This window comes from Pisolithus orientalis, assembly GCF_024613125.1.
Source record: "Pisolithus orientalis strain OTSU chromosome Unknown F5J12scaffold_21, whole genome shotgun sequence".
NCBI classification, from domain to species: Eukaryota; Fungi; Basidiomycota; class Agaricomycetes; order Boletales; family Pisolithaceae; genus Pisolithus; species Pisolithus orientalis.
The window spans coordinates 388,005-400,527 of NW_026260802.1; the positions used below are offsets into that span (position 1 = coordinate 388,005).

At 49.7% G+C, this 12,523-nt stretch overlaps 3 protein-coding genes across 3 annotated transcripts; 1 reads left to right on the top strand and 2 right to left on the bottom strand.

The window, feature by feature from the left end:
- Positions 1–1,084: 1,084 nt before the first annotated feature.
- On the bottom strand, positions 1,085–3,540 carry F5J12DRAFT_770568 (EAP30/Vps36 family-domain-containing protein). Its single transcript, XM_051742242.1, has 5 exons — positions 3,156–3,540; positions 2,315–3,035; positions 2,157–2,256; positions 1,586–2,104; positions 1,085–1,519 (listed from the first exon to the last, which is right to left on the bottom strand). The coding sequence occupies exons 1-5, from the start codon at positions 3,266–3,268 to the stop codon at positions 1,140–1,142; spliced, it is 1,833 nt and encodes a 610-aa protein (XP_051598622.1). The 5' UTR covers positions 3,269–3,540; the 3' UTR covers positions 1,085–1,139.
- Positions 3,541–6,450: 2,910 nt separating this feature from the next.
- F5J12DRAFT_722956 (uncharacterized protein) lies at positions 6,451–7,170 on the bottom strand (the record flags this gene model as incomplete). Its single annotated transcript, XM_051741415.1, has 3 exons — positions 6,451–6,679; positions 6,737–6,953; positions 6,996–7,170. Coding segments are annotated over 3 exons (621 nt in total), but the record flags the coding sequence as incomplete, so codon positions are not given.
- Positions 7,171–7,755: 585 nt separating this feature from the next.
- Positions 7,756–8,774, top strand: F5J12DRAFT_215054 (uncharacterized protein). The gene is made up of 5 exons (XM_051738450.1): positions 7,756–7,769; positions 7,832–8,106; positions 8,160–8,237; positions 8,291–8,347; positions 8,399–8,774. Exons 2-5 carry the CDS (start codon positions 7,896–7,898, stop codon positions 8,500–8,502), a joined length of 450 nt encoding a protein of 149 aa, XP_051598624.1. The 5' UTR covers positions 7,756–7,769; positions 7,832–7,895; the 3' UTR covers positions 8,503–8,774.
- The last annotated feature ends 3,749 nt before the right edge of the window (positions 8,775–12,523 follow it).

The window sequence follows — 12,523 nt, forward strand, 5'->3', positions numbered from 1 at the left end:
TCAGCCTTAAAAATGTCTGGACGCGGCGCTGGCATTGAAAAGCGCTCACTTTCAGTGATGCAGATAACCCAGAACAAGATTAGCTCAAGTCCCACACTGATTTTCACGATGGGCGTCATTGCACCAGCGGAAAAACATGGCCATACGCAATAATGTTTTTTTGATCGACTCGAACGGCCATTTCCGTTCGCTGAACCTGATCAATAGGCGCTGATGGCCCTGGCACAGTATGCATAGTCCAGAGGTATGCGTACACGGAGAACTCATCCTCATGTATCATTCAACATCACTCGTCATCGTTCAACTTGCAAGTCACCGAAACCAGATAGGAAGCCTGCGAAGGAAGGCCCGAAATCGCATAAAGCGGTAAATGCCAGCCGCCGAACGATCGTTATCTTGGCCTGCATGAATCATTAAATTCATGTATATAATGCTGTAGGCAAACCGGACCGGACTACCGCTAACACTGACCAACCTGATCTTACATGGAACTTAGCAGTGACAAATCCTACCCCTCTGACGGCAAGTCATGAGGTTACCATGGCTCTGTACGACTCACCTTACGAAAGTTCATCAGGATACCAATGGTGGACTTGCGATTCGATACGATCCCATAAGAAATCAGTTTTCCAGAAAACGGGCGCTAATCTTATTGGGAACGTTGTACACAAGCAGATGCCAGAATTTCACATATGAGGTCTTCCCTCGTGCAGGAAGCGATGTGACCGGATCCTGCCAGGCTATATACATGACAACAGCAAGGGTATGTCCGTCGTAACGTTCAGCGAGTACGACCGGAACATTAGCACCGACCAAGGCCTTACACCGGTGACACGGTAAACTGGGGTAGCCGGTTCAGCCACGCGGTGCGCCAGTTTTCAAATATTATAAACGAATTCCACAATTACAATGCTCGAGACAAAATAAGGTGAAGTCTTTGTTTGTTGTTGTAACTTGCCAAAGATGTTCCGAAAGGAGAAGCCTTTTCTGGATGTGATTCCATAGCCTTATTTGGAAGTACTGATAGCAGGGTATGAACTCACATGGGGGGTGGTTGCTCTCACTTGGCCTTGAAACCTACCGACCATTTGATAACACAGATGATCAAAAAATAATACCACACTTTTATCATCGGAGTGTCAGTCAAATGTCTGTCCATCCCATACGTACTCCGCGAACGTGTTTAGTGACCATCGAAGCTCTGAATCACTTCCACCACCACCACCTCTGATTGCCGACCGCTCATCGTCCCTACACACCACCCCATCCACTTCCACAACTTCTATCATCTCCGCGGCAAGGGAGAGTGTAATGTTCTCTTCCTGTGCTATCTGGCTAGTTGTTAGGACTTCGGATAACATCAAGTAACCTAGAAGGCGTGCTGTAAATGAGGCATGAGTGAAAGGTGGCGTATGCAACACCCGAAAGCCGGATTTGAACGTTCTGTTGTAGATTGGGGGAGAAGTACAGTCAGGAAGAAACTGAATAGTCTGCAAGAACGTGGAAGGTGGGATTAGTGCTGCACGAGGCAAATCAGACAAAATTCGGTCAGATGTTTTCCCATTCTTGGCAAATAGGGACGTACCAACACCCCGTGCACGATTCCAACCACCCCATACCTCATCAAGGCCAACTATTCCTCGTTGTCGCATGATGCCACTTGGTTTCTGTCCCAATACATCGTCAGATGTGCCTTGGAGCACTCCTGCCAGTTCACGTGCCAACTCTTCTATCCATCTTCTTTCATCTCGGATCATGTCTGGCGTTACAGGTGCATTTGTCATTTGTAGACCGAGCTGTGACAAAGAGGACCGTATAAACCTCGCTTCCTCCGGTTCTGCAGATGGCACCAGTGATGTGACAGCAAAAATTGAATTGGGCACTGATTGGGATGCCACTGAAGGTACAACGAACGGCGGTAGGGGGGAAGCTGAACGGGATGTGCTTGCAACGGTAGAGGACGCGTTGAGCTTCTCGTTTAACTCGGCAGCTAGCTGCACGAGGTCCCTTGCCTTCACCATTAACGCTTCTAGGTCTTGGAATGCATCGGAAAGTTCCGTCTCTGTGTTTTTCACGGATGCATTGACATTCTCTATAATCCCGCCTGGAAGGAATTCTCGGATCCTGTTAGGTCCACTCATATGAAAGAACCTTACCGATACCGGTTCGAAGGAAGGCAGGGGTAGAGGAACCTGCCGGAGACACCGCACCCATATTGGATTGACCGTTCCTCAAGACCTTTCCGATCTGTCTTCCCTGACAAATTCGACTACAATCAGTGGAAAAGCTCACATTCATGTCGGCATCGGCTAACCTCCCATACGCGTGCTTTCAGTGCGCGTTTCAGAATGTTGTACAAAGCTTTGTCACCGCCCTTCCTGAAACTGAGCTTGATGAGCAGGTTGGCCGGATCTGCTGCTGTTGACACGGGAGACACCGGTCTTGATGGAGGTGCAGACTTCGTCTTATTGTATTCAAAACGTTGGGAGACTGTGGGTAACGTTGTGAAGCACATTTCACAAATGCGGAGAGACGGATGATTGAGGAACGTGCATGCACTGCATGCGATGGAGTCAGGATCGCCGTTCCCATGAGGTGGGCTGCCTGATCTCGATGGTGTACCAGGAAGTGATGTAGACGAGGTAGGAAATGATATCAAAGGTGTTGGAGCCTCAGACGGGGTTTGAGAAGTCAGTGCTGGAACCGCGTTTCGTGGAACACCGCACAGACCGCAGACCTGTGCCGCAGCTGGACTGAGCCCTGGAGGGTTGCGGTAGCTACAAACCTCGCATTCCCAGCTCTCAAATCTCGCATCTACATGGTTCTCATCTCCAGAATTGGATACGGAGTTGGCATCGAGGAATAGGGTCACTTTGGGTGATGATTTGAATAGACCAGCATAATGGTCCGTTCGTATTACGTGCGACAAATCCATAGTAAAGGATTGGGTAGCTGGACTCCGTGTATTTATGAAGAAAATTCGATGTGTCGTTACGTGGATGGCGCCCGATTGGTGATCTATAGCTTTCTGCTGACTGACATGGGAAGTGGAGATGATGGATGTGAATGTTCAAGCAAAGACACATGAGGTCACCCGCATTGGAGGACGACTATGAAACGTCCGTTTCGAACGTGATATTGATGGAAACACGTACCCATCGTAGATCCCTACGTTGTCTTGGCTAGCAAGAAGCTCCTCGTCGTTGTAGAGAAGGGCTGAAATAGGGATAGTGCCGTCTACGATTGTGGTATATCGCCGCAAGGCCATTTGCACCGAGTTATTGTCAATCTACGCCACGAACTGGACAATCGTCAACGTGGGTCGAATGGCATCAACTGTAACTCGCCTCCTGCAGTGGACAGGGTCTAGACCGTGAGCAGGTCGCCCTAAATCGGATGTGCAGCACACACACGATGCACAGCTATTTGACTAGTGTGGGGATCGGGAAGGACTAACCCAAGTCTAACTTCGAGTCTGCGTTGCGGCCAATTGGTCAACGAGGCTTGCGTGGGATCGTCTACTAATGAGTGAGTTCAACTAACACCTCTTTTGCCAGATACAGCAAAACTTTATTAGGGGTACTAGTTCACTCCAAGTACTGTTTCCGTGCCCGTCTCGATCATGGATCGCAGTCTAAGATAGTGTAGCTGCTCGGATTAGCACGGGGGTGGGTGAATGTTTTGATGGTATAGCTGTTTCGATTGGAACGTTGCATGACCACGTCTTACACCCACGATTTGGCAGGCAAATGCCCGTCGAAAGACTCAAAGAGCCTTCCGTGAATCGAGACAACGTGCTCAGCCCACATCTTGACGAGGAGACTAATGGTCTCAGAACTGCCACCATCGTCATATTTAGCCCGGCCCTTGACCAAGTTGGCTCGCTATGCCGTCTATTGCCGACTTCGTCGCTGGCTGAAGGCTGCAGCTGATGGTCTGATGCGCAGCATTCGGTATGCATTGCATCCGTTACCCGACAACTAGCTAGGTATACATGTCTAGTTCGGAACTTACAATCTCATCTCTTGTGAGTTTGAGGATCCGTACAGCACGGCACTGGCGACCTATCATCTAATGGCGAGGCAAACATTTCGCGGTACATTCAATCGCCTTTGTCGAGTACAGCTGACGACTGCAGCCAACAGTTTGCCTGAGAACCAACCGCAGCTTCCTGGCCGCTCGGTAAGGTGAATACCGCTACTACTGTTGCTTCTGCCCCTTGTGGAAGACCATCCTCAGTTATCAAGCATCCAAGGCGGACCTTACTGGAACCATGATACGTAGTCGTTTCCGCGAGGCATTCAAACGCACACACGCACACGAAGATATCTCCGCCGATAACGACAACGCTAGCACCCTTGCCTAGAACGTGAGACTGTTTGCACCTACCAGGGGGAGCCAGTCAACCTTTTTCGTGATTTTGACAGCGTGAACTGTTCTACCATTGCCGTGCGATGAAATCAGAAAGCATTCACAACGTTGTGGAAACCGCCGTCGACCCTAGTCATAACATTTTTGACGAGCGCAATTAGGTGCTCTATATGGCAACATACCCCTGGCCCCTGTCACTGACAGCCTTCCCTGGTATGTACTAACTTTCCGTCTGCATGTCACCAAGGTTCACCATCACTTGCCTTCTATCCCCGACATCGGGGACACTTCATAAATCAAGTCCATTTCTGCACACAGGAAAATCTAAATCGGCAGTCCCTACCCGCGAGCCTGCTACAGCCTTGGATGGGTACTAGCGTAAACTACCTTGCGGTGTGCGATTACGCTTGACTGTAGGGAAGGTATGTATAAAATCATGTGCAGTCATCTACCTGCGCACTGGATCCGCCTGTAATACGATAAGCTGTCTATGTTCAGGATTCGGTTGGTACCCCCATTGCGGTTTTTAAATGCTATGGGTAAGTCGACAGTGGCTGTCACGAAGACTGATGGCCTTCCCACGTTGCCCGTGAACCCCTACCGGTTACATTAATGGGCTGTGAAAAACAGTAATAGTCTCACTACTGCAGATTTTGTGTCTCTATCGAGGTCGTTGGGCAGGTGGTGCTCACGACCTCTTCCAAGCCGGGTATAATGTCCAAGATAATGCTCCTGTCTCGTCATGCTGGACAGTATATGGGGACAGTACATGAGTAGGACATATTTTCCTTGCCCGTTCATCATATCGGCCTTGCTACATGTCCGACAGGTACGGAATATATGCATGATGACGTACTAAGGCAGTACAAAGTTGCGGAATGTCAAGCTGCTTCACAAATGAACGGAAGTATTTATTTACATACGTGGACGCCGGCGCGAGCTACTTATGGTGGTAGTCAACTTGTGTTGCGCCCCTAACAGGATAGGAACACGGATCATTAGTGTCCGACGTACAAGCCCGTCGTGTGCAATTCGTGCTTGCGGCATGGTAACGAGGCGTATTCAGCGTGGGCGCAGCTGGCCAAGTAAATAGCCATTGCCAAATACCAACGGAGACCGAAAGAGCTACATGCAGTAGTTTGATCCGGCCTCACTAGCGTTCGTACTACTTTGCAAATAAAATGGACGAAACCCCTGAGAGAGTCATTGCTGATCGTTGGGCCTGCCAGTGGAAGGTCTAGATTCATACAACGCAAGGCCTGGATTCCACACAAGTTTTCCGTGGGTCAGAAGCCAGCCAAGGCAGATCTCGAGGAGCGATGTCTCGTACCTGATGCACGGAGCTATCTCAGAAAAAGCGTTCGCCATCTTCCATGAAAGTGAGTTTAGAAAAAGAAGTCGGAGAAAGTGATAGCTGTTCCTAGTGAGGAGAAACAAAACCCGCGGTAACACAACTATGGCCGCATCCAGCCCTTCGAACGACATGATATCGTCGGGAGCAAAGCCCGACGCCGTACACACGAACTTCATTGCCAAGAAATCTCTGAAACCGGTCGTAGATAAGTTATCAAACCGAACTCGGATGTTTGACCATAGAGTAGCTCTGTTGGGTGGATCGGGTATCCCCTAGCCAGGAGCATCTCTTGGCAATCGTCGTCGTAGGAGATACCAATATGCAGGGCCACGTCGGTTGCGACCTCTTCAAGTTCAACTCTGCCTCGTACTCACCGTTCCGGTCGTCCTAGATCAACCAGCGTGCGCCGAACATGCTCGAACCACTCCAGCAAGGAAACCCCGCAAAACTGTGCACTGTTTTACAGTAATACAAAGGTTCGGCTGCCTACTACCAGCGTGTCATCATGTGTTTCTTTGACCCTGGTGGGTAATCAGCTTGACTGGAATTTTGCCAAATGACCCAAACCGAAAACTGGGACCCACCTCTGCAATTAACCTCAAGAAAATGGATATCTAAGTACGGCACGGACCCTTGGTACGAGGACAAGGGTTTACGGTGAGGACCCTAGGAGCGCAGGCATCGGACGTTGTAAGAAAAACATGACACCATGGCATCGAAGAGGGTTAAACCGGTACGACAGTCTCGGTGGGAGCTTCCAGCTTGTCCTTGGCCGCCCACTTGGATTCATCTACGTCCCACTCCACTGGTGGGACCGTCCGATTGAAGGCGAGTATGGTCAATTCGTTCGGTTCACGGATGCGCGATTCCCATCCATCGGGTAAGCGCCGTTCCAATAGCAACGTGTGCAAGTCATCGGTTCGACCTCTGAAGAGCCTTAGCGTAGGAGATGAACTTTGACATCACGGGTCGGTCTCCAAACACGATGTAATGCAACGTGCAACTACTCACTTAGTATTTCCGAATGCTTTGTGGTAACGGCTGAGTGAATAATCTGGGTTGTTTTCCCCGAAATCTGCACAACGTTTGCTTAGGATCCTTGACATGTCTGTGATCGTCATGAACCTCCCGTTCTCGCCCACGACCAAGGAAAGTAATTCTTCAACGTACGGAATATGTTTTTTCCGCTTGTTTTGGTTGGAATGCGGTCTTAATGGCGTATCAAACACTAACTTGAATCAACGGGGTAGTGGTAACTTCACTAACGGACCGTGTTCGATGCCATTACGCAGGTTGAGTTCATGGAGATCGAACGTATCCTTGCTGTAGCTCTTGTTCAATATGAAGGTGGCATAATGGGGTGCGAAAGAGCAAAAAGACGATGCGGGGTTGTATGTCGGAGGGATTTGTTCGGACAGCTCGGTGAACTTGATATCGCAGCCATTGGAGTCCGAGCAATGTAGCAAGTTACATAAGTGGAAGATGCCATCTCACCCACTGCGGTAGGTCATAGCGTTCAACACAGGTCAGGAACAGCAAACCTGGATGGCCTGCCAGGGCGACCTTGCCGACCGAGCGTTCGAACGGTGAGAGGGAGGACTCAGGACGACATCCCAAGCAGGAATTCTCCAACTATGGTTACAGGGTTCATGTTCTTCTCATGGACATGTTCGCTACAGAGCTAGCCGCATGGCCGTCATGGCAGCCTTAACGAATAGTCAGGTATCCAGACCAAAAGGCCCTTCAAACACAGTTTCCGAGCACCCGTTGTCCTCCTGTTTCAGTCGTGACTGTGATGAAGTCTACGTTCACTGCTGTTGTCCTCCCCGTTGTCAGTGCTCTGGCCCAGTCCTTCATCAACAGGCCTTAAGTGTTGTCTGACCCTATAACATCGTCGCGTCCTCGCGGCACTGCCAAGAGTTCCGGCGTGGTAAAGTGCGAATCCACTCATCATGTGGAGTGGTGAAATTGGTGAGTAGCCGTCGTGTGCCTCCAATCTCTACCCGTAGTCGAACTCACGACGAAACCAGCCTCTTACTTTTTGGTACGTCGTGGTATCAGTCGACTCGTCACGCGTCAACTCATGCTTGTGTCCCCATGCTGTAGTAAATTTCCGCCCATTGCGGTATTCTTGGACGTTTCCTAATTCGGATGCCCGAATAGTATATTGATGCCAACTCAAATTCTGATGAGGCTAACCCAAGCGCTGGGTATATTATTGCCGCCGCCTGGCTTTGCAACGTTGTATCTGGTTCGCATGTGGACAGTCACGTCCAGAATAACCATTGATGTCTTGCGACCAGGCACTTCCGTGACTCCCACCCTCTGTGACAGCACCGATGCAACTGTTGAGTCCGCACCATTCACCGTTAACGCAGGAAGTGAGCACTCCTGTGTATTTGATATCGCAATTCAAATTTAACTTTGTCCCTAGCTTCTATATTCTGCCCTCATGCCACTTCGAGTATAGTTGTTCCCACAACTCCCCCGGCTCTTCTACCACAGCTTCAGGGTAAGCAGGAATGACCACTTGATTGTCGGTGACGGTATCTCACATGATTCCAGCGCTAGTCAGGCAATCCAATCCACCGCCGCGACGTCCACATTCACCGGCACTTCGCAGTCAGTCTGCCATATGTTCGAGGGAGTAACGAGGCTCATGTTTATCCATAGCAGTGTTAATATCGGACCTTTGTCGGTGGCGTTTTTGGCGGAATCGCTCTCGTAGTATTCGGCGTGACTGCTACCCCATGTCTGCGACGGAGAAGGCGTTCTGATACAGTCAACCTCATCCCTGAATGAAAAGAGCGGCCATATAATCTATACACTCTATACAATCCTTCAATCCCCGAAGTACAAACAGCATGCAACGCGAACACGAGTCCTTCCTCGACACATTATGTATCTTCGACCTCCATACCACTCACTTCCAACTGCCGCCAGCCATTGGCCGAGACCAATATCTACTTGATACTGTCCCCCCTGGCTTCTCCAAGTATATCACTCTCTCGAGACGTAAATAGCTCTTCTCCTGAGCAAGATCTTAAGAGAAAACTTGTGCTGCCTGACCCGACAGACATAGCTATACGGCAGCCAAGTTGTTGAGAGCTCGGTTCGAGAGCTCCCCTCAACGCTCACGGGTGATCAGGTCGGTTTTTTCACCGGTTTGTACAATAACGACATTCCTGCCTTGGTGGACGCCCGCATGGTGCAGCGTATGCTGGCCGATCGACAAGCTGGTGTCAGAGAGTGGGAAAGCGAACTTGGGCTGACAAGATCACACACCATTGTTACGGCTCCACTGCCAAGTTACGACGTCGCTTAATGGACGTAGTTGGTCATAAATACAAGGCTGAGGTATCCTCGGTAGTGAAGGAACTCGCTCTTACGATAGACAACTGACGTAGGGAGCTTGGGCTTTTGATTGGCCAGCACTTTTGGATCTGCACGTCTTGCGAGTTTTCCATGCCACTTGGCTTCTAATGAGACTCCCAATTTTTCCAGCGGTTGCAACCTAGTCCTTTTTCCATAGCTTAGTACTGATTTCTCCATTGTGATACCTACTCGCTTGAGTTACCTCACCACTGTTACGACCACGATACTTTTCTCTTCTACATCCATCCGAGGCCATTGGTTTTGGTGCGGAGAATTTGTTGTAATAATAATTCATGTTGTCGTGCACCACTTATCGGTTTAAGCATCACATCGTCATCACGCATGCATCACATGTGAATCACTTTAGAGAATTTCATAGCGTGGGGTTGATGGGTGGACCCATCGACCGATCATTTCACAAATGCGGTGGGACGGATGATTGAGAAACGTGCATGTATTGCATGCGGTGGATTCAGGGTCACCGTTCCCATGAGGTATGTTGTCTGAGCCTTATGTCCTATCGTAAGCCACTCGGGTGGCATGGAGGTCGGTACAGTTGTTTCGATCAGAACGGTGGGTGATTTGGTAGCTGAGTCCAGCACCGTCGGTACCAAGCGAAACGTGTACACACTACTAACAATTACAACTAGCACTCGCTACCATTTGGCATGTGAATACCCGTCGATTCTCGACATACTCTCAGAGCCTTTCCGTCAATCGAGACAACGTGTCTAGCCAACGTTCTGGGCCTATTGGTCTCAGAACTGCCACCATGGTCAAATTTAGCCTTGGCTGGCTGCGCTGCGCCGCCCACTACTGAACTGACTGTAAGCTGCAGTTGATGCGCAGCATTCGAAAGTAACTCGATCACCTTTGTCTAGTACCGCTGACAACCGCAGCCAACAGTCGCCGGGTTTGGTTGGAACCAGCCGTAGCTGATTAGCCTACTCGGTAAGGTGGATACCGATTGTTGCCTGTGCCCCTTGAGGGAAACCATTCTTAGTTATCAACCCTCCAACGCTGAACCATACTGGAATGATGATGGCTGTTTCCACGAGGCATTTCAAACGCACGCGTGCACATGGAGATATTGCGAAAGTCGCTACAATACCTCCGCCGATAATGACAGTGCTAGCACCCTCACCTAGATTATGAGACTGATTTCAGCTACCAGGATAATCCAGTCGACCTTTTTTTGTATGATTTCGGCGGTGTGGACTGTCCACCGTGCGATGGAATCACGTCGTGGAAACCGCCGTCGACCCTAGCATAACATTTTCGGAAAGCGCAAGTATGTAACTTCACTGGACTCAAATCGCAGAGGCGCACCAGCTACGCAGCGGCAGGAGAGCAATTGACAGTGTAGATTCCCAAATATCGATATCCGCTGTCAGAAAACCCCTGACAACTGCCATCGACAGCCTTCCCAGGTTCCTGTTTTCCGTTTGTGTTTTGAGGGTTAACAAAGTTCATTGTCACTTACCTTCTATCCCCGGCGTCGGGGAACACTTCATAAGTTAACCCCCTATCGGGGCACGGGAAAATCTATAATTGGTAGTCACTGGCCCACCGGTCGGAAACTGGTGCACCCGGGTGGTGTGCAATTACCCTTGGCTGTGGGGAAGGTCTATAAAAACATGTGCAGTCATCTTACGCCCACTTAAGTAGTATAACACGTCAGCCCCGCCATGTTCGCGATTTGGTTGGTACCATATTGCGGCTGTTGATGACATGGCAAGTCGATAGTGGCCTGTCACGAAGACTGATGGTCTTCCCACGTTGCCCGTGATCCCCTATCGGTGACATTAAGAGGCTGTGAAAAACGGTTATAGACTAAGCCAGTCGGGTTCACTGCGTAGAGGTTCTATCTATATCGTAGTCGGACTGGCAGAGTAGTGGCGCGGCAGGTTGCGCTCACGATCTCTTTCAGGCAGGGTATAATGACCAAGATATTGCATCTGTCTGGATGGTATGTAGACGCAGTACGCGAGTACGACATATTTTCCTTACCAGCTCGTCATCTCAGGCTTCCTACGTTTGGCATCTTGTCCGGAAAGGAAGGCAATGCTTCGCATCACTCCGCAAAGCTGTACAAACATCACAGAATATCAAGCTGCATTACTAATGAGGTGAGGATTTACTTACACATGTGGGCGCTGCTTGTAAGCCAACTGGTGTTGCGCAGCTAACAGGACAGGAACACGATGTCCGTGCAAGCCTCTCAACTGCCGATCGTTGGGATGGCTGTACAGTTTGCAGGCGTATGCGTATAGTTTCGATCCGTGCTTACAGCATGTGGGTAATGCAGGGGGGGCGAAGCTGGCGGAGTAATGATAGCATTGCCAAATCATTACAACGTAAGATCGCAAGAGCACGGTGCTTTGATCCGGGCCTCTTTTCAGTAGCCTCCCGTTGGCAGATCGAAAGGTTTGTCCCTTTTGTTCAAGTTCATCCCTCGCGAAATACAAGCACTAGACAAACTCCTGAGAGAGTCGGTGTTGATCGATCGATCGTCCGGCAAAAACGCTTCCTTTAGTTTATGGCGAATTTTTCGTGCATGCTTACTGTCTCCTGCACAACTCCATGGAGTCAAAATCAGCCGAGATAGTTCCTGAGCAGCGTGCCTCGAATTTCATGCACCAGTAGTTAGACATTTGCCATCTTCCATGAAAATAGGTATTAGAAAAATCTGAAGGAAGATAGATGTTCCTTCCCGAAGTAAACAAAATGCCGTGCCACAAGGAGAAACAAAGAAGGATGTCCTTGCTATGAGTATGGTCGATTGTTGAGCTAGCTAGCGCTTTACTAGCCCAATGCTGTAGACACGAACCTCGTTTTCATGAGGAAGCCTCTCTAACCGGCTGCAGCTGTTTCCGAACCCTGGAATTTTGATCGCAGAACAGCTTGATTGGGTGGATAGCGTCTCCTGGAAACGGTTGTAGGAGATACATACCAACAAGCAAGCGGCCACCGGCGAAACGAGAAAATCACACCTAAGCATTGGATGAAGAACCGCCAAAGAATTGGTCGTCCAACTTCGCTTGTCCTCGCGACTGTCTAATCATTTCATTGAACAGGCGAAGTACGGCCGCGACCGTGGCCATCGGGACAGTCGAACCTAGGTTCTTCTGGCCTACCCTAGGCCTGTAGTTCTTCACTAGCTTCACTATTCGCAATTAGCACTGGTATGCCCTAACCTACCGCCTCTCTGGCGTCCTTCGTTTGCAAGCTGAGGCTGCGCCTACGAACACCAGGTGAAACGATGCTCCGTCTTGGTGTCATTTGACATGCGGGACCTCTGGTATTGCGGGGACAATGTGAACGCCCTCAAGTATCCACAAACCATCTTACTACTACAAGTATCAAAAAACTGGCGAGGCACCCTTCACTCTAGTTCAATCAGTTAAATTTGACATAAGGCTT

Coding starts and splice junctions, on each gene's coding strand:
- F5J12DRAFT_215054 (XM_051738450.1), top strand. CDS start 7,896: ATGCCAACTCAAATTCTGATGAGGCTAACCCAAGCGCTGGGTATATTA. Junction 8,107..8,159: donor ATTCACCGTTAACGCAGGAA/GTGAGCACTCCT, acceptor CTTTGTCCCTAG/CTTCTATATTCTGCCCTCAT. Junction 8,238..8,290: donor TCTTCTACCACAGCTTCAGG/GTAAGCAGGAAT, acceptor ACATGATTCCAG/CGCTAGTCAGGCAATCCAAT.
- F5J12DRAFT_770568 (XM_051742242.1), bottom strand. CDS start 3,268: ATGGCCTTGCGGCGATATACCACAATCGTAGACGGCACTATCCCTATT. Junction 2,257..2,314: donor TGAAAGCACGCGTATGGGAG/GTTAGCCGATGC, acceptor CGAATTTGTCAG/GGAAGACAGATCGGAAAGGT. Junction 2,105..2,156: donor CTTCCTTCGAACCGGTATCG/GTAAGGTTCTTT, acceptor AATTCCTTCCAG/GCGGGATTATAGAGAATGTC.